At 37.7% G+C, this 22,498-nt stretch overlaps 1 protein-coding gene across 1 annotated transcript in view; it reads left to right on the top strand.

Annotated features, from left to right (window-relative positions):
* Nucleotides 1–9,467: 9,467 nt before the first annotated feature.
* The window catches only part of LOC135079956 (uncharacterized), a 28,375-nt gene continuing 15,344 nt past the window's right edge, over nucleotides 9,468–22,498 (top strand). Inside the window, exons 1-7 of the mRNA XM_063974601.1 lie at nucleotides 9,468–9,849; nucleotides 10,806–10,974; nucleotides 12,079–12,219; nucleotides 15,785–15,988; nucleotides 16,826–17,065; nucleotides 17,383–17,675; nucleotides 21,787–21,789. Of these exons, the coding sequence (XP_063830671.1) occupies nucleotides 9,653–9,849; nucleotides 10,806–10,974; nucleotides 12,079–12,219; nucleotides 15,785–15,988; nucleotides 16,826–17,065; nucleotides 17,383–17,675; nucleotides 21,787–21,789 (1,247 nt within the window). The 5' untranslated portion in view covers nucleotides 9,468–9,652. The remainder of the gene's footprint in view (nucleotides 9,850–10,805; nucleotides 10,975–12,078; nucleotides 12,220–15,784; nucleotides 15,989–16,825; nucleotides 17,066–17,382; nucleotides 17,676–21,786; nucleotides 21,790–22,498) is intronic.

Raw genomic sequence — 22,498 nt, forward strand, 5'->3', positions numbered from 1 at the left:
AAAAACTTTTTTAAATATTCATGATACGTGTTTTTTATTCATGAAACAACGCAGAATGTAAACACTTTCTACGGTAAACAAATTTGGCAATCGCAGAACATTTCGGCTGTAATACGTGATCCAAAAGGAGTACCTGTTTTGATTTTGGGTCACGAATCCACGGTGCAACTGGGAGGAGACAAACGCAGGGCCGCACTTAGGGTAGAGGTAGAGACAATTAGGTACAGGTTAAAAGGGTTTAAGGTTGCATTTTGCCATTTGTATTGCTAAATAATCTGTGAGAAAATTATTAAAGCATTTAAGTGTTATGTATTTGATGTTGCTATGTCAAGGTTAGAGCAGCAGTTGCCTGTGCAAGTGATAAAACGTGTGTAAAAATTTTCTACGTGAGGAAGTGAATATTAAAATATCAATGATAATCATTTATTTTAAGCAAAACTTTCCTTCGTTACACAAATGATTACTTGGCAATTAAGAGTAGTAGTTTAATCAAAGTGATAAATGACTGTTTCGTTATAATATTTTGTCCACACATTTATTTAAAACTGTACAATTAATTCCAATTTGATTTATCATTGATGAACAAGGAAACTGTTGTGGCTCGCATGATAGCTTTAATTTATTTATCATACTAAAAAGACATTCGTCATTAATAAAATGTTACACTAAAAATAATTAATTATTGGTAATTTAAGATTGATTTATAATGAGTTGACATTGACAGTATTTCTTATAAATGTTTACCTACCAATGTCAATGAACCAATATGTGTGAAATGCGAATGTCGTACGGTATCGGGCTTCACTCTGCAGTATTTTCGACTTAACCCTCTCTCTTGCCCGTGTCGTTTTAGGGTGAACGAAAGAGATGGAATGCAAACATGACGTTGCTTGGTGCTCGTCTACTGTCCCGTTATCCAAGTGCATCTCTGTAAGCGCCACGCCGGGCCACGATGCCGGCCGGGTGCCTACGTGACGTCGCCCGCGTGGTTCGTCGTAGGAGGGGGCAGCCGGTTTGTTTTGCTGCGTGCGCAGCGGCTGTGTAGTGATGAACAGGTGTCGATAAAATTTACATGTTGCCCTATTAATATCAAAAACGCAAAAGTTTGTGACGATTGGTTGGTGTTTTATACTCTATTATTATGCAAAAATTACCGAATGGATTTTGATTCAACCGACGACGTGATTTTTTTGTCACGCCGTCTGCGACGTGCGGTCTGTGGGACCGCTATACTGTTTACTCAAAAAGTAATATTTTTTTGCATAAAAGTGTATTGGTTTCATATTTTTTGAGAACATTATAGTATTACAAATAAACATACGTATAATTTGCGAGGAATCAATGTATATTTTTTATTTAAATATGGCTAAAACTTTTTTGACCCTTAATTTCATTGAAATTACACTAGAGCTCAATAATACCTATATAACTTGTAAATTTTAATTAAAGCAAGAAAAACTATACTCCTTCCTAAATATAGTGAACATAATGCATAAAATAAAAATAAATGACACGTACATTACATGCATAAAAAAAATTGACGTAGGGTAAACATTAGGCACAATCAGGACATTTTTTTTTACCGCATGCCAAGCATTTTCGGTATGCATAGGTAACACCTGTAAGATAATTTCGTTTTCAATTTAGGTGTACTAAAATGTACGTCTTTTTTGCAGCTGGTGCAATGACATCAGGCTGATTTGGCATGTCAGAGCCTAGAATACATGTCACTGTTTGCTTTACCACCCGTTTCGCGGATTTTTTTTACAGACTGCCATCTTTTACATAATTGTGCGCGCACACGGCGCGCTGTCATCCAGCGGGAGCGGGGCGCGGGAGGCGGAGCATCGACCGCCGCATGCGCCGCGCCGCCCGTCGCTTCGGCCTATTCGCCGCCGCTCCGGCACCCGACCGCACGCGTCCACCTAATTCTTTGTAATCTCAATTTCATTGTTTAACAAGTACATAAATGTCATGTTTTAAAAGAGTACTTCGTATCATTTACTTCTCCCGAACATTTTGGCGCCCCCGGGTGGGCGCGTGTCATCTCTCTTTCGCAAACCGGTCGAGTCACGTCCACGCCACGCGGTCTCGGAACATCACGTCACGCCTGAAGAAGTTTCATCTCGCCACGCCGCAGCGAAATTCATCGGGCAAGCATCATCTATCGCATCTGCATCGAGATTTTACGAGAATCTGGCGCTCAAGACGAAGACACCGGTTGCCACGCCGCCAACATCGAGGTCAAAGGTCACTGCGCAGCGTGCTTCAGCTTTCCAAGGGGAGTGCCGTGAGCTTACCTTATCATTTCCTTCTTTTTTCCTTCTTGATTTGATAACGTAAAGGCAATAGCTCTTTATTTTAGTGTTTTTTCTTTGAAAATTCTTCGTACCTGTTGAACCATCGTAAATTTATTCATACATCGTCTTTTACGTCGTAAAGATATTAAAATATTTTGCATCATCGTACATTTTGCACCATCGTTAATATTGCATCCCTCTATTTTGTACCATCGTAACCGCTATCTGACTTCTTTGCTGGTTAACACTGCCACGTGTTTTCATTGCAGCGCCTTCTTACAGATAGCTACATCAGTGTTAATAATTTGCATCTTTTTTACAGCATTACAGCATCATCTACGAAATACTCCCCAACTTCTTAAATATTTTACCTAGATTTTGCGCTAATTACCTTCTTAATTTCAAGGCGTATTTATTCAAAGCCCTCAATTTTTGCCTACTTCTTTCTGCCACTCAAACTAAGTCATTCACAGTACATATTTTTGCCTTCGATTAAGTATTTGCATTACATTTTCCTATCAAATTAATTATAATTTCAGTCTGCACGATCAACCTTCTTCATATCTATTGCACCGCTTGCTTACGTTCACACTGCAAACATTTTTCTTCATACAATTCCAGTGAAAGTGGCCTTGGGATTGCGCCCAGGCCCGAGCGCATACGCGCCACGCGCCACGCGGCTGCCGCGTGCACCGAGCGCGCCCAGGCCTGCGGGACGCCGCGGTCTCGCGTGCCGTTCCTGCAAACCGGACCCGCTGCCGCGCGTCGCTGGCAGCTGGCCGCATCATTAGGAAAAATAAGGAGCGTAAGCCGTTCGCAATTTATTATTTGCAATTTAACTTCCTCAACATTTGACCGACTTCTTACATCTTTCATTTTGTTAATTCATTGACTATTATTTTGTGCAAAGTTCAAGTAATTTAATTTAAAATGTCGAATCCAGATTCTAAATCTACACTTTCTCCGCGGCCCGCTTCTCCGCGACCTATTTCATCTTTAGACGAACTATCAGAACTTAAGGTTAAACGCAGTTCCATTAAAGGTCAAATCACCAAGTTTCACAATAGTTTGAAAACATTAGATAAACTTCAATTAACTTCAATTCAAGTCAATGAGTTACCGCTGAAGTTGGATAAATTTATGGGAATTTTAGACAAGTTTGAGATCATGCAATCTCGTATAGAAGTTCTGAATGGTGCCGAGCTCGTGAATGAACTTGCTGAGAGGGACAGTATAGAAGAAAGTCTTCATCTTGTCATTGCCACAGCTCAAGATTTAATTGAAGCCTCGAAGCCCAAGGAAAGTTTTCATGATGCTGCTCAAGGTTCTCAAACTTGTACTCACAATCACAATTGTAAGAATTCAATGAGTTTTAAATTGCCTATGATTCAAATTCATAAATTTGATGGAGCCTATTTTAAGTGGTTTGAGTTTCGTGACACTTATGAATCTCTTATTCATAAAAATGAGAGTATTCAGCCCATTCATAAATTTCATTATCTTTGCTCCTATCTTGAAGGTGAGGCCGCGCGCGTAATTTCAAACTTAGAGGTGTCAGATCAAAACTATGCTCAAGCTTGGGAACTCTTGTGCGAGCGATATAACAATGAACGCCAATTAATTACTAACCATCTTAACAGTTTATTTAATATTGAACCTTTACAGCGAGAGTCTGATAAATCATTGAGATATCTCAGTGATCATGTCACCAAAAATTTACGTGCGTTAAAAACGCTCGGTCAACCCACCGATCAGTGGGACACGATCATCATTCATCTAGTAACAACAAAGTTAGATCAAATTTCGAGTATAAAATGGGAAGAATATCGAAACAATCTTAAGGCATTGCCTACATTAAATGATTTCAAGGCCTTTCTAAAGAGTCGTGCAGATGTTTTAGAAACATTATTTAGAGCCAAGAGAGATAAAAATTCGAAACCTCAGGTTAAGTGTGAAAGTAATACCAAATCTTTCGTAATTTCAGCTAACAAGGATGGTCAGCGGCCGTGCGTCGTGTGCCAGGGTAAACATCGCATATTCGACTGCAAGGTTTTCAACAGTCTGTCAACCGATGAGAAATGGGCCCAAACTGCAAAACACAAGCTCTGCTACAACTGTTTGCGTCCTGATCACGATGCGGCGCACTGCCGACTGGGAGGTTGTCGCGTATGTAAGAGACGACACAATACAATTTTACACAAACACACCACAACAAACCCCACGCATTCAGGGACTAATCATGTGAAGGGCACACCATTAGTAAATACCTCTATACAATCTTCGTCAAATAAAGAGTCCTCAGTTACTGAGAATTGTGAGCAACTAGCCTCCACTTCTTCTAGCGTCATGTCAGCTCTTTTATCTTCAGAGATATTATTATCGACTGCCTTAATTGAAATTTTTAATCCGCAAAGCAACAAGGTAGAAACAGTTCGCGCACTTTTGGATAGTGGAAGTCAGTCTTCTTTTATAACAAATAGATTAAAATCACGTCTTCAACTGACTTCTCAATCATCTAGTACCACTAATGTACTTGGCATTGGGGATACATCCGTTAATATCGTTCCAGAACGCTGCTCTGCGGTCATACGATCTAGGCAGGGTACATTCGTTCGCAATCTTGACTTCTTAGTACTTCCTCATATAACTGAAAAACTTCCTAAAAAACGCATCTTAATTGATCATCTTAATGTACCATCATATATTGAATTAGCAGATCCTTCCTTTTACAAGCCATCGTCTATAGATGTCCTTTTGGGGGCTGATGTCTTTTGGGAACTCATAGGTTCAGAACAGCGCCCTCTAGGGGATAACTTACCCTTCTTACATAATTCACAGTTGGGCTGGTTGATAGCAGGCCCCATCTGTAACCAGAGATCAAAACCCACCGAAATTACTTCTTGTAATTTTGTTATTAATGAAAATGAATTAGAATCGCAACTAACTAAGTTCTGGGAGTATGAAGACTTTCCAACTCACATTAAAGCAAAACCTTTTTTATCAGATAGTGAAAGGCATTTCACTGATAACACATTCCGATTAAATAATGGTAGGTTCTGTGTTAGGTTGCCACTTATAGACACTCCGGATTGCCTTGGCGATTCATACTTCCCAGCAAAGAAGCGATTTCTTAGTCTAGAAAAACGTCTTAATCAGAATCATAATTTGAAACAAATGTATTCTGCCTTCATACAAGAATATCTCGAATTAGGTCATCTTTCTGAGGCTATAGTCGAGAAGCCTCACGTCTCCTACTTTTTACCACACCATGCCGTGTTTAAAGATAGCAGCGAGTCGACAAAATTGCGTGTTGTCTTTGATGCATCGGCTCGCACATCTTCCGGCTTTTCAATAAACGACCTACAAATGGTAGGCCCAAACATTCAGGACTCTTTGTTCAACATCTTACTGCGCTTTCGTCATTATCAATTTGTCTTGTCAGGTGATATAGAAAAACAATATAGGCAAGTTGTAATGAATGAATTAGATCGTGATCTACAGTTAATTCTCTGGCGGGAAAACGAGTCCCTGCCTATTAAAACTCTCAGATTAAACACAGTAACATATGGATTCTCCAGTGCCAGCTTCCTTGCAGCCAGATGTTTGTGGCAACTTGGCGAAGAGACGGCCGACAACAACATCAAAACCATAATTCAAAATGATTTTTACTGTGACGACTTACTCACTGGGACTGATACAGAGAGTGATTTACTAATTATAAAAAACTCCGTATCAAAATCCCTAATGGCAGGTGGCTTCAATCTTAGAAAGTACAGATCTAATTCACAAGCAATAATTGAAACTGAAACGCAGAACATAGACAATAGTAACTTAACTTTGAGTCAATCACTTCATACATTGGGTTTAGTATGGAATCCAAGTCAAGACACACTTCATTTTGATATAGATGATAATAGCGCCTCGGACATTGTAACTAAACGCTCAATTCTATCCGCAACTTTTAAAATTTTCGATCCGTTAGGTCTTTTAACTTTGTGTACAGTAAAGCCCAAAATCTTGTTGCAAAAGCTTTGGGCACATAAATTAGATTGGGACGAGCCCGTTCCCATTGACATTCAACGTGCTTGGGCACACTTCATAGATAATTTAAAATGTTTGAAACATCTCATAGTGCCTAGGAATATTTTTCATGATAAAATTTCATACATTGAACTTCACAGTTTCAGTGATGCTTCTCAAGCAGCTTACGGCGCCTGTATCTACATCAAGTCCATCTCTTTATTTGGTAAACAAACCATAAATCTCCTTTGTGCCAAGTCACGTGTCGCCCCCACGAAGTCCACCACCATACCCCGCTTGGAGCTGTCAGCAGCGATGCTGGGAACGCGCCTCGCTGCAACGGTAAACTCAGCCTTTCGAAAGCCCATAGCTCGCTGTATTTATTGGAGTGATTCAAGTGTAGCCCTAGCGTGGATAAACACTTGTCCATCCAAACTAAAAACTTACGTCGCAAATCGAGTTGCAATTATTCAAGAGCTTACTGACAGCTCTTCATGGCGTTATGTCCCCACAGCTCAGAACCCAGCTGATCTCGCATCACGAGGCACAGACCCGCAACACGTTCAATCGGAAAAATTATGGTGGCACGGGCCCACATTTTTGTTGCAGCCAGAGGAGAGCTGGCCCACTCTTAACAAAGACATAAAAATAAAAAACTTACCTGAACTCAAGCAGATCTCATCACTTCACACATTAGACTCCGTCACCTCATCTGATTCAATTATAGATTTTGAAAAATACTCAAACTTCAATAAACTGAAACGTATTGTTGCGTATGTAAATCGTTTCATTAACGTTAGATGTAAAAGGCAAAACATAACAGGACCATTGAGTGTAAATGAGCTAGAAAATTCATTAACCATTTTAGTAAAACTTTCACAGCAGCAGTCATTTGCTAAAGAGTTAGATATATTGCATCATGATAAGAAATTAAGTCCTAAATCACATATGACTTCACTTGCACCATTTATTGACTCTCAGGGAATCCTGAGAGTAGGGGGCAGGCTAGGTAAATCTACATACGATTTCTCTAAACGACATCCTATACTTTTGTGCGCAAAACATCCACTTACAAAATTAATCTTCACACATGAACACTTACGTCTCTTACATGCGGGACCACAGCTTATGTTGGCATCGGTTCGCGAGCAGTTTTGGCCCATTGGTGGTAGGGACCTGGCGCGACGCACGGCTCGCAGATGTGTCACTTGCACTCGTCACTATGGTAAGACGATGACTAACATTATGGGCAACTTACCCTCCCCACGGGTAACCACTGATTTCCCATTTTCTTCTGTATCTGTTGATTTTGCTGGGCCTTTCCTCATAACTGATCGGCGGGGACGTGGGTGTAAAATTACAAAATGCTATTTGTGTCTTTTTATTTGTCTCAGATTTAAATGTGTACACTTAGAAGCTGTTAGTGAACTATCTAAAGAATCTTTTATATTGTCTCTACGCCGCTTCATTTCACGTAGGGGTAAGCCTAGAGAGATTTATTGTGACAATGGCAGGAACTTTGTCGCAGCTGCCAAGGAAATTAATGACTTTTTCAAGCACCATGCAGTCTCTTTACAAGAATTTGCATCTGATCATGATATTCAATTTAAATTTTCACCGGCTTACGCTCCTAATTTTAACGGCTATGTAGAGAGTGGCATTAAATCCGCAAAATTTCATATAAAGCGCATATTAGGGAACACACATATGACATTTGAAGAGTTATCGTCATTATTTTGTCAAATCGAGGCCATCCTCAATAGTCGTCCCATTTCCCCTCTCTCCTCATCTCCCAATGACTACGCAGCGCTCACACCAGGGCACTTTCTCCTTGGCAGGCCACTGATGTCGCTTCCGGCTCCGGACCTGCGAGACGTCAGCACGACAAGGCTGAACCGATTCCGACGAATTGAGCAAGTCAGACAGCACTTTTGGCAGCGTTGGCAAACTGAGTACATCACCGAACTACAGCAACGTTCAAAGTGGAGAGTACGTTGCAAGGACCTACAGCAGGGAGACCTCGTAATACTGAAGGAGGACAACCTTCCCCCACTATTGTGGCGCCTGGGACGAGTCACAACGCTACATCCAGGCTCAGATGGAGTGCCTCGCGTTGCTGACATCGCCACCTCAAGAGGAGTCGTCAGGCGCGCACTCAACCGCATCTGTCTGCTTCATGATGCCTCTCCTGAAAATCTTGAAAGCTAGCTTTCAAGGGGGGGCAGTATGTGCGCGCACACGGCGCGCTGTCATCCAGCGGGAGCGGGGCGCGGGAGGCGGAGCATCGACCGCCGCATGCGCCGCGCCGCCCGTCGCTTCGGCCTATTCGCCGCCGCTCCGGCACCCGACCGCACGCGTCCACCTAATTCTTTGTAATCTCAATTTCATTGTTTAACAAGTACATAAATGTCATGTTTTAAAAGAGTACTTCGTATCATTTACTTCTCCCGAACAATAATATTATGTTCAAATATCAATATATCATTAGGAAATGTCTTTTCCTAGGTTGTGATGGCCCAGGATCCATCACATTTACGAAAAATTAGTCGTCTAAAACAAAAACGCAATTTTCAGTATGGTACAAAAATGTCACGTAGTCTGCGACGTGCGGTCCCACAGACCGCTGTTGAACTTTGAATCAAATTATCTTATTAAAACTGCCCTCGTCGATGTATCCACTACCTGTAATGGCGTTTGGGCAACTAAACTCGAAGGTACTGAGACGCTCGGGACACGGGAGTAAGTAGAACATTACAATCCAAAAATTTCAAAAACCGGAGCGGTCTGTGAGACCGCACGTCGTCGGTTAAAGGTTAAACTTTACTATTATGTGATATTCTACATCAGAATTTCAAAGATTAGATGATTTGGGCTTAATGAGGTCTTTGGAATCCATTCAAAGTTGCTTGCATCCACTAATTAAATACAAAGTGTATGGGAATCTCACATTTGAGCTCGGGCTACTAGCATCGGACAAATATTAATTGGTGGTTAAAATATTAATCACTAAAATTGTTAAAAGTACGTTTATTACGTTAAAGGATGTGAATGATAACGAAATCAACAGTCTCGACAGCCGAACACTGTTCCAAGATAACGTTATCGATGTCGATACAACTAATGTAAACAGTGCATACCACACTACTGCTTATTTTGAATCGTGCTGGAACAGGCAAGAAGGCAAAACACAACAAAGAATCAGTCAGTCCTACGGAGTCGTAGTGAACAGACGCGCAACATTTACCAGTGAAGCGAGACTTTTGCAAGTTAACTATCAACTTTAAAATCACGTTGACTTTGAGACATAACTTGAGAAAGTAGAAGAAGTTAAGATGTTTTCAACGAAGAAAAGTGTGGAGAGAATTCTCCAGGCGTACAAAAATGAAATTCGCCGGCAAATCAGCAAGACGACAAGTGTCAGTAACTCGGACGCGATGGCACCCAGGCTGGACCAGAGCGTGGTGAAGCCCCAGCAGAACGAGGAATCTGGACCTCCGAAGAAGTTGCTGAAGTTGCAGAAATATCACAGGTCAGTGAACTTCGTAAACCCGAGCCGCTTAAACTTTGCGTAACACCAAAGCCGTGCGGAGTGCAACACATTGTTCTGTTAAACTAAAATAATTTACAGTAACGATTTAAATTCATGGGTTCCCGTTGATAAAGGAAATTAAATAATATAAATATTAAATAGTAACACAAATGATTACACAGTAACAAAGTGCGTAGTGTTTAGACATCGTAATGTTTAATGTTTTGCACTTAGGTCTATAAATAGAAACTTGTTTTGCGGCCATATCATGTACCCCATACGACGAAGAGTTGATTTCTAACCAGTCGCTCAGGAATTTTAATTGAAATAAACTAAGGACAAGAGTGTTAAGTACAGAGAAAATCAGTAAATACCTCTCTATCTACTTTTAAGTTCTTGTAAATGGGGTAAAATATTAAATCTGCACTAAAATGGTTTTGTTCAATTTAACACTGTATGCTAATCGATATAAATTCCCCAAAGTGCGTATCCGTAACGTGCAGTGATAATAAATAATAATTGAACGAATGAAAACAATAAGATACACCATCTGTAGATTTCCAAATTATACCGTCCACCACACCCACAATTTGGTTAACACAGTAGTGTTAACATAATTATTGTATTGACACAGAATACGTAATGGTAATCGCTAAAAATGATAACTTGAATTTTAATAAATAGAACGATAAACACCGGCGTCGAAGAATTTTTGAACAATTTTTCTCTGCAAACAATTGAATAACTCTGAATTACGTGCTCAGATGTTCAATTAGGTTACATAGAACTTTTTTTGTTCATCAAGAAGCCAACAAAATTCTTTTCAGGTACTACTTTAAGGAGATTTCTTTTTGTTTATTAACTGTCCCGCTGAAAACTAAGCAGATAGATTAGATACTTAGCTTAACGTAGAATTGTTTTCCGGTCGACCAACGAAATTGTTTTCTACTCCTTAGATACCTGTCAACTCTGACACCCCAAGAAATGCCAATGGCGACCCGCGGACTGGCCGTCTCCAAGGACCAGTCTCGGGAGTTCATGGCCTGCTTCCCAGACATCGTACGGGACCTCACGGAGACTGGCAAGCACACCGACGTGCCTGAGGCCAGCAAGTGGTTGGCTAAGGTACGTCTCACTGACAACCAGTGTCTATACCGTAGCTGATTTTGGACAAGGACCGATACAAAAAATAATTTTAAAGTATACATAACACGACTTTAAATGCAAAGTCCATTATGAATAAAGACACGTTCGTAATTTTAAACACGTTCTGTCTTCGTGATTATAATTTAGTCGTAGTCATTTGAGTGTTTACATTGAGGCACACTTGGAAGATTGGATTTCTCAAATAAATGAAATGTATGCTAAATCGAATTCAAAACTGTCAAAGAAACTTACAGCTGACTAAGATGATAATATAATATTTTATACAAGTTTTGATTTATTTATGCAAGTGGGCCACAAATGCCAAAATGTAACACAATAATAAGATCCCTGGATCTGTCCCTGTCTTTTGAGGTATAGTAACAGTGCAATGGTCAGTCGACGTGACAAAGCAGGTCATAATTAAAAAACTATATTAATATTATACATTAAACTAGCTATTGTGTAATAGTGTATTGAATTAATGACAAAGAAATGCCGAATTCCAATAGGTGATTTCATTTAGTGTTTTTTGTAACTTACTTAAAAGTGTGGTTCCTTTTGGTTTATCGAAAGTAGAGTTACTTCCAAACAAAAGATACACCGATATGCTTTTAGGAGCCTTTTTTAGAACAGTTACATCATTAAAGCTTTATAAAAAGCAGACAATGGTCTTTTTTATAACTTGTGCCAACAAAACTTACGTGTCAGACACCATTATTATTAATTGCTAAGCACACCAAAAAGTAAGAAACAACTGCTTAAATGTTTGTTGATAATCTTTTGTTGTCAAATGGTTTAATTTATCTTTCTTGGTGCATTGTTTTACCTTCAACTTGTATTGTTACGGTTGATTTATTATAATTTTATATTTGTGTAACCCATTGTTATGATCAAGGGCATTTCTTTATACCTTTCTATGGTAGGTTTTGATTACTTTAATAGGCTTATATTAATTAAAATCTTTTATTACACTTAGGTACAAGAAATTATGATAATTTTCAATGTTAACCAAATATAGCGTAGGTAGGTAGAGCCATTAGTAGAACTTTCCTTTTTTTATTTCAATATTAGTTCTTGTTCCAGCTGTTACAATACAATGTTCCCAACGGCAAGAAAAACCGGGGTCTCGCCACCGTACTCTCCTACAAGATGCTGGCGAAGCCCGATGACCTTACCCCAGAGAACATTCATCTAGCCAACATTATGGGATGGTGCACTGAAATGGTAAGTCTTGCTTTTTATTACCTTAGGGTATATATTATTTGAACCATTATTTCTTTAAGACGCTTAGCCTGTCAATTTGATAAGAGGACGCAAATTCGATTCTCGTCTATTTAGTATTATGTAACTATGTTATTGTTATGAACACTCACTAATAATAAAGAGGTAATGCGAATACCTATAGTAGGTTTACTCAAATTAACTAAGTAGTATTTTGTTAAAATGTAGAGCAAGCAAGAGCAACCCTGAAACTTGGAAATAGTAGATATGTTATTATAAACAAATCTATAGTTGTAAAGCATAAGTAACCCTTAGGTATAGCGCTAAATCTATTTCAAATATCGAAATAACTATGAAAAGCTTATAATAAAATGTAGAGCAAGGAGAAAGAAACTCTTAGCGTGGAGACAATCTTTTTCATAAACTTATTGATTCACGTTTAGGTACGTTACGAAGTAACGTGTAAACAATGAACCTTTGGACTCGCTGCTGACGGTTACCATGTTTGAAACAATTGAACATCACTCAGTCGTAATAAATAAACGATGTAAAGACAGTGGCGCCCGTATTCACAAACGATGCTTGCTGTGAAGCAGCAAATCGAACGCACTGTAAGAGTAGGCGCACACCGTTGATTTTTAGTTGTCCGATAGTTGTGCCCGATTTTAATTTGTATGAAGAATCGGCCAAATCGAATCGGCGTAGTGTGCGCACTCCCATACATGCCCATACTGATCAACTGCCCGACTAAACTATCGGCCGACGAAAAATCAACGGTGGTGTGCGCCTACTCTAAGACCTCATAGTAATGTTTGTGAATACGGGTGTAGGAGTCGTTTCAATTAGCTGTGCGTTCGTTTTGGCATGATCACGAAAGGAAAAAGGAACGACAACTCACGTAACTTTGTTTATAATGCGAACATTCAAATTATGGAGATTTGTAGGTACTTTGTTTACGTTATTGTTCGATTTGAGGTAACACAAAACAGTGGTAAACAATCATCATCGTGTTATCGAGGTAAATTATTAACTTTATTTGTATTTAGTACCTCTGTGTCGAGGAAAAATATTTCCGTGTTTCCTATGTTATTGTAGATTACGCGTGTTTATCGTTGAAGGAACTAGCATTAAAATTATGTGAAACGTCACATACATACCTTATAGGACCTTGTATATTATACAAGCGAAAAAAAATGCTTGAGCCACAAATTGACTATTTGTAAGGCTTTTATGCAATTCGTGTTTAATTGACTTATGTCCGTTTTCACTATATCAATCCCTAATTTTTAAGTGACCTAAAACTAAATTCCTCTTATAAATGTTACCATAGGGGACACTTAAAAATTAAATTAGGGATTGATGGTGAAAACTGGCATTACTTACTTATTTAGGTACCTACCTACATTCACTTTGATTAATTATTCAAACGAGCTTATCAGCCAAAGTCACGGACGTGATGTGATAGCTTCATTAATTTTATAGCTAAACATTACGAACAGTCGCACAAAAACTCGTTTTGTTGAAACATATGCGATGTTCAAACAGTGCGGTGACCTTGGTGTTGTTTGGCGAGGTATGATAAAACAGGATTTTTATCACTATGCATGTGTAGGTATTAGATACCTAATTTGGGGGTAGCAACGGCCAAATACTAACTTTATCATAGCAAACAATTAAGTATTTTATATCGATCTGACAGAGATTAGGGAACGCTGGCCGCTGATAAAAAAAAAGTTTAAGTAGGTACCTACATAGTTAGCTACGTATTGATCGTTAAAAAGAAAAAAAAATATCGGAAAGGTAACAATGTTTGGTCAGAGCTTAAAAGCGACACTGCCTTTGCATTAAAAAAGAACGTTAACATGCCATTTTATCAGTGAAATGAGATAAAACTCGACTCTCGGTTCCATATTTGTATCGGGAATACGCCTGCCTTACATGACCAATTCACGGCTTCATTTAGCTGGTTGAACAACCTCGATATATTTTATTATATTTTTATATTGTGATATGAGTAACATTGGTCTAATTTGTCACGCTTCGTTCGTTACAGAGTTATTAACCACTACATTTTACTTTACTTTGTTAAACCCTTTTGCATCGCAACTTACTGTTTAATTACATGAATTAAAATTGTTTTGCGCAGTAGACTCCTTGCCTAGACCGGTTTTTCGTAGCGAAACTCATACACAACTCACGTCCGAGAATATTGTGATATTATCTTACTATACTATATCATGCGAATATAAGTGTGGAGTGGGTTAGCTTTACAACCTCTTCCAAGTGCAACAATGCACATCAACAGCAATTAGCGTACTAAGTAATTGGTTCATGTTTGCATTGTAATGCATCTTCGTTTTGTTACTTAATATCTTTAGTTAGAGTTAAAGAAGCGCTGTCTATGAGTGAACTGCGTGATTGATTATATTCCTCAGCGCTGTTGATGTAGAACTTTTTTGCTCACAGTATGTAGGGTAACTTACGGTCCGTTTGGCGTAGCCTTTGTTATGCCTCTGTTACGGTCAAAGTGATAAATGTGAAAATTATGAATAATCGCCGGTTATTATGAATAATTACCGCATGATTTGGTAAATGTGATTAATATGGGGTCATTTATGTGTGTATAAAACTAAATAGGCGGCTTAGGGGAGGCCCAAGGGCCACCCCCGCCGCACCTTAACCTATTTTTCACTGTAAATCAAAACATTATGTTATAGGCATCATGGAAAAGTAATATTATGCAAGAAACATTCCAAACTTATTATGCCAAATTATATTGAATTGATATAGTTATTATGATATCAAAACGTTCAAAAGTTTGGCTGTACACGAGCACGTACACAAGATGTTGTTCTCTTTTATGAAATTTGTTAGTACCTACTAAGGTTGAATTATTAAATAATCACTGTTAAATGTGATTAATTTATCACTTTTACCGCAACTGTCGGTAATTATTCATAATAACCGGTTATTATTAATAATTTTCAATTTATCACATTTTAACCGTAACACCTCTACCAAATCCCAAAATATAAATAAATCCTATCCGCGAAGGTTCGTAAAAAATAGAGTTAGGTAGCTACCTACCCAAACTTTTTCATCTACTGTCCTTTGTATATTTTCGATTTAAAATGGAAGAGGTGGATGCACACGTCTCGCAAACTGTAGGTAGGTACGTATGGTGCATTAGGACACAAAAAAAGTCCTTTATGAACCACCAATTTGATATTTGTTCCCACATAGGTATTCTCTAGATAAGTACATAGCTCTGTGGCCAATAAAGCACTTCGGATATCACCCCGCATAAAATTAAAAAGGTTCAAGCAAGAAATAGTTTTAGGAGCTATGGCAAGCTTTTCGATTCCCCCCACAAAGAAACAAAAGAAAAACACAAGAAACTCCAGACTGTGAAACCCCTCTAGAATATAAACTTTCTCCGCTAAAATAGAAAGACACTTAGGTACATTGAGTAACTCAAGGCTTGACGGTGGTCTTTCTGTTTTAGTTTGAAATGGAACGCGAAAGTTTAGAATCTTATAAAACTAACCGCGTACCTATTCTTCCACAGTTCCACACACACCAGCTGCTTCTCAACGACATAATGGAAGGCACGGAGCTGCGTCGCGGCGCCCCCTGTTGGTATCGCCGCGCTGACGTCGGACTCAGCGGCATCAACGACGCCGTTCAGGTCCAGTCGGCCATGTACTCCACGCTGAAGAAATACTTCTCCAACAAGCCGTACTACAAGAACGTGCTGGAGACTTTCAATGAGGTATGCATGATCTAATATGAAGACGCTTATTCGTTCGTTTCAGCCGAAAGACGTCCACGGCTGGACAAAGGCCTCCCCCAAGGATTTCCACAAAGACCGGTCCTGTGCCGCTCGCGTCCAGGCACCTCCCGTGACCTTCACCAGATTGTCGGTTCACCTAGTGGGAGGCCTGCCCACGCTACGTCTTCCGGCTCGTGGTCGCCACTTAGAACTTTCCTGCCCCAGTGGCCATCAGCTCTACGAGCTATGTGCCCCTCCCACTGCCACCTGATGGCTGCGGGCTGTGTCAGTCACTTTAGTTCTCCTGCGGATCTCCTCATTTCTGATTAGATCACGCAAGAAGACGCTTAATACTCGATTCAAACCAAAACTATCGGTTGAACTTCCATTTTGAGACGAATCATCATCACAGGATTGATTTTATTCTTGGGTGTGATTTAGAGCTTCTGATAAACCTACCTAAGAGCTTTCAGTTCAGTTTTCAGAGGTATTTTCTTTGTGAACATCCGCTGTTCGTTCGCATTCTTAAAATGCCTTATTGTTTATTTTCTCTGAAAATCATGAAACCGCAATGCAATAACGGCAAATATCATATTTTACGATCTACTACGAGTAACTTACTACCACTGAAAATATCGTCAAGCGTTAATAGAATTTGATACGCTTCGTCGTATTTTTAATTAATGGAAGAAGAGATTTTACTGGAAATATGAATTAAAATTATTTTCGTATTACTGTTTGATTGTGGCCGCATATCGAAATACTAGTAATTGAATATTTAGACTACTTATATTACGTATTGATGAAGTTATTTCAATCAATGTTTTGTTCTTTCAGATGCTGCTAAAATCTTCAATCGGCCAGTACTTAGACCAATCTCTCTCGAAGACAGACAAGCCGGACTTGTCTCAATTCACCATGGGCAAATACGAAGCCATCACTAAGTACAAGAGCGCCTACTACACCTTCCAAATGCCTGTCACCCTGGCCCTCCTCATGGCCGGAGTAGACGACCCAGAAACCCATAGACAAGCGAAGACAATCCTGTTGGAAATGGGAGAGTTCTTCCAGATACAAGTAAGTTTCAATTCCATTCAGTCTTCTCTCACTTAGAAAATGTTTTTTCAAAAGAGTACATGTAGTATAATAAATATTTGTAACGTTAAATACTCGTACCTATTTACTACTAAACATGAATTTGATAACGTAACATCATTATCTTATTATGTTCCGCTCGCAAGTTACCGGCCGTCGATTTACCGATATGTTAGTTACATACTTACTTAGTTAAATAAAACATTAGACAACCGCTAAATGGTGTGGTGTTTTATGTCCTCCAGCGGTTCATACTCCATAGGCTATTTGTCTAATGACAATATTTTTGTCTTTTTCAGGATGATTTCCTAGACTGCTTCGGAGATCCAGCTGTCACTGGCAAAAACGGCACCGATATCCAAGACGGCAAATGCACCTGGTTAGCTGTCGTCGCTTTGCAGAGGGCGACACCATCGCAGAGGGTTATCATGGAGGAATACTACGGTAGCCCAAAGCCAGAAGCTGTAGCTAGAATCAAAGATCTCTATGAAGAACTTCAACTCCCTCACACATACTCGGTCTTCGAAGAAGCCACATACGATCTCCTTAGGACACAAATCCAACAAGTCACCAGGGGACTGCCCCACGATTTGTTCTTCAAAATCCTAGATAACATCTTCAGGCGAAGCGTCTAAAAGATCTTGTATTTATTATTAGCATTTTATAATTATTATTACTAAGTAATAGTTCTATTCTTAATTAAGTTATTAAATAGGGTCTAACGATACCGAATGCATTAACACTGCACATTTTTTAATGAGCACAACGATGTAATTAGAGAATGTAGAAATAGAAAATGCAATAAAAATGTATCTCAGTTGGATTGATCGAATCAGTCCGCTAAAATAAAAATTAACTTTCATAAGGACCTAGTGGATTACTATTAATTATAGGTAACAAATTTTTTGGAAATTGTTTTTTAGTGATTCAAATCCTAGTCGTAATCGAATATCGATAAGAACAACATCCAAGTGTATACTGTTGAAGAAGTAAAAAAAATAAAATTTTGAAATAATTGTAATAACAATACTTGTTTTTTTAAACCCTGCCTACACCTGCCCAAATAAAAAAGTTGCAGTCGTAGTCATTACCTATGCGATCATGATCGTTTAAAAGTTTATTCAGTATTACTCAGTATTCAATAGTAGGATAGGAATTAAACTCTAACCCCCTTACTAATAAAACTTACACGCTCGTTGAACAGTCATTTTACAACAGTGTTCAACAACTGTGTAACTTTTTATTAGTAAGGGGGTAAGGAGCTGGCGAGAACTTGTACCACAGAATAATAATAAGTACTCTTGTACCAAGAATAAGTTAATGAGCATTGCGCACTGCTGCAACTTTCATAAATTACTTCGTTTTGGATGAATATGTCGTTCGGAAGAACCATCACAATTCGCTCAGCTCTATACGATCACCATTTCCTACTGCCTAGGTACAGCTGCAGCGTGCAACTGGCTGTATTCATTGTCCATCCATTGATCCATGAACAACTTTACACAATCGCACCTCTGAGAGGAGGTCCCCCAAATTTTCATTAACAATAACGTTACCCACATAAATAACGTTATGGAGCTATTTAAGCAATGTTCAATACCGTGATTTATTAAAAAAGTTATATTTGTCAATGTGACATGCCGTCAGCTGGCTCTGTCACGTAATGTCAGTGTCAGACAGCCGTCAGTCATGGTCAGATGAAGCGGAATAGTTTGTGCAATAATTAATTCTAATAATTTCTTTCCTCTAACAAATCATTTCTTGTCGGCTCAGTCGAATAAACAGAAAGAGTCGGAGGTATCGAAATTAGCTAAGCACCAAAAACCATCATTACTTACCGTGTCACCATCGAAGTCGGTCAGTGAAAGTTGAACGCATAACTGAATTTAACAATGAATTCCTCATCTTTTCTACGGTTTATGACCACAACGACCAACAAATTCTTCAACAAAAATGGGCTTATATGCAGGTAAGCAAAATCGAATTTACTTGACATGAATAAGTTAGCTTTTTAAGTAAACTTATTAATGTTTACCATCGCAATTCGTAGTTTCAATACTAAGTAGTGTTCGAGGAGTGTGCCTCTCCACACAACTCCTGGGAGGTTATTCAATCATAATAACGCCACTTCAATACTCACACACACTTTATTATTAAAATATTATCAAAATCTATTACATATTAAATATTAAAACATTTACAACTGAATCTATCGAACTTCAATAATACACTGATACAATGTCACATTTTCTTGCTTTTCTACACCTGTCATTATTTTCAAACTTCATTCTAATGCTGTTTACTTTTAAACTAAAACCTGCCAGCAACATTTCATCTCATGATAAAATTCTATATCCTAACATCCCCTCTGAATTTTATCTTTATATAATCATAAATAACAACTACCTATCTACTCCTTAAAACTCAACCTAACTAACTTACCCAATACAACCATACAACAAATATACTTTTGAATTAATTAACCTAAACACCTTACATAACTAACTTAAAATTAAAATTTCAAGTTAACTCCCAAAAACCTTATATTCTAATAAACCTACATAATTCGTCACATCACAAATGTCCACTATGTATCACTCACTATACATTGTCTAAGTCTCAAAAACTTTGTTCTATCCAGTGGTTTAGTTAAAATATCAGCCAAATTGTCTTTAGTAGGACAATAATAAATTTCTAATAAATTTTTATCTAATTTCTCCTTAATAAAATGGTATTTCACATCAATGTGCTTGCTCCTCCTATTTAAGATTCCGTTTTTAATCAAAACTATTGCCGATTGATTATCAACAAACAATTGTGTTTTTGGTAACTCGCCTGTCAACTCATGAATCAGACTCTGAATGTAAAGCAGATCTTTTATACACTCGGCTGCAGATATATATTCAGCCTCAGTACTAGACAAAGCAGTTACTGACTGTTTGCGAGAACACCAGTGAATTGGACCACCACCATAAAACACTACAAAACCAGTCGTGCTCTTCCTAGTATCAGGATCACCTGCAAAGTCTGCATCACAATATGCTTTTAAACTCAGATCGCTACCACGAACATATTTTATACCACTGCTAACTGTATTTTTAATATATCTAAAAATGTTTTTAATATTTGCAAAATCATTCAAATTAGGATGTTCCTGATGTCTACTACAATAACCAACATGAAACGACAGATCTAATCTTGTTTTGTTCACTAAATACAACAACGAGCCGATTAATTGCCTATAACGATGCACATCATCATCACCACCTTTCCCCTCTTGATGTGTATCTATCAAAATATCTGGATGACTACTATCTTTTAAGCTTTTGTATTTAAATTTATCTAAAAGTTGATTTATATAACTTTCCTGAAAAATTTTTATAAAATTTTCTTCAATTAACACATCAAAACCTATAAACTTTTCAGTTTTATTAAATTTCCGCATTTCAAATTCCGTTTCTAATTGATTTATTATTTTATTTAAACATGTCTCATCCTTACCAATTAAAATACCATCATCTACGTAAATTGCTAAGTATATATTTTTATTTTTATTATGAAACACACATGGATCTAATTTCATTTGTATCAATCCCAATTTCTTCAAAAATTCCGTCAACCTCTTATTCCACATAAGTGGCGCTTGCTTCAACCCGTACAAACTTTTCTTTAATTTACACACCTTATTTTCTTTGTCCTTTATATTGTATCCTAAGGGTATCTCCATAAAAATATCTTCATTTAATTCCCCATATAAAAATGCTGTTTTCACGTCGAACTGCTTTATTTTAAACCCTTGTTGAGCTGCAATAGCCAACAACAATCTAACACTTGTTGTGTTTACCACTGGACTATATGTTTCTTTATAGTCAATATTATACTTTTGTAAAAAACCTCTTGCCACTAATCTAGCCTTATATCTTCCACCAGGCTTTATTGTAAAAATCCATTTACTTGATATTATTTTTCTATTTCCTGCTTCCTCTCTTCCTACAATTTCCCATGTTTTATTCTTCTCTAAAGATTCTTTTTCTTCATCAATTGCTTTCTTCCATAAATCTTTATCAGCACTACTCAAAACTTCCGTAAAAGTTAAAAACGAACTCTCTAAATCATAATCCATTAGCCTAGAAGGTAATCTCCTCTCTCTATTTGGTAAAATCCTTAAACCATCACTGTCTTCAACAGCTGAGTCTTCTCTAACCTCCCCTCTCAAATTTATATTTTCTTCAATACAATCTTCAATATTCTCAGTATTTCCACCATCAACTTCAACATCTTCAACTCTATCTTCAAAAACATCAGTAACTCTTTCTTCACAAACACCATTATCTTCAACACCATTTCTAATATCTTCATTAACTTCTTCATTACCAACACCACCGCTTATAACTTCATCACAAATATCACCATTAATATCACCATTAATATCACTATTAATATCACCATTAATAACTTCATCACTAATATCAACACTAATTTCTTTAAATAAATTATTTAAATCACTTTGTCTCACTTCCCTATAACACGTTTTTAAAAACTCACTAACATCACTCTTACTATTATTAAACGTTACATCTCTTGAATAATAGATTTTAAAATGTAAAGGATCCCATATTTTATATCCGTTATTAGTATAACCTACTAAAAGCCCTTTACTGCATCTTGAGTCAAGTTTATTTAACTGAAAATTATTTTTAAAGTATGTTAATGATCCGAAAATATTTAAGTGTTTTAAATTTGGTATTCTATTAAACCACATCTCCGCCGGTGTTTTAATGTTTACTGTGTTTGAACATCTGTTTAATAAATAAGCAGAAGTTAAAACCGCTTCACCCCATAGTTCATGTGGTAGCTGCATATCAAAGAGTAAAGCTCTTGTTCGTTCCATTAAGGACCTATTTAACCGTTCAGCTTTACCGTTCAGTTGAGGAGTATGCGGAATTGTATAATCAATATTAATACCTTTGGAAATACAATAAGTTTTAAATTGGTTACTGGTGTATTCTCCACCATTATCACATCTGAATGTTTTAACTGTAGTGTTAAAATGATTTTCCGCCAAATTGATAAAGTTTAAAATTTTAGAAAAAGCTTCGCTCTTGTTTTTAAGAAGAAATACTTTAACAAAATGTGTATAATCATCTAAAAATGTAATAAAATATTTGTAGCCATCCCATGTTTCCTTTCCAATAGGACCACAAATATCACTGTGAATAATTTCTAAAGGTTTAGTAGCTCTATATCTAACAGTTTTAAAAGGTTTTCTACAAAGCTTAGATTGTATGCAGACTTCGCAGATGTCTACGTCATCTACTAAGTTTCTATCTATACCTAAAACAAGGTCTTTAGTCTTGTTTATAGGTACATGACCTAAGGCACGATGCCAGAAGCCTTTAATAAGGAATGTTTTGT

Source organism: Ostrinia nubilalis, chromosome 17, assembly GCF_963855985.1.
Source record: "Ostrinia nubilalis chromosome 17, ilOstNubi1.1, whole genome shotgun sequence".
NCBI classification, from domain to species: domain Eukaryota; kingdom Metazoa; phylum Arthropoda; class Insecta; order Lepidoptera; family Crambidae; genus Ostrinia; species Ostrinia nubilalis.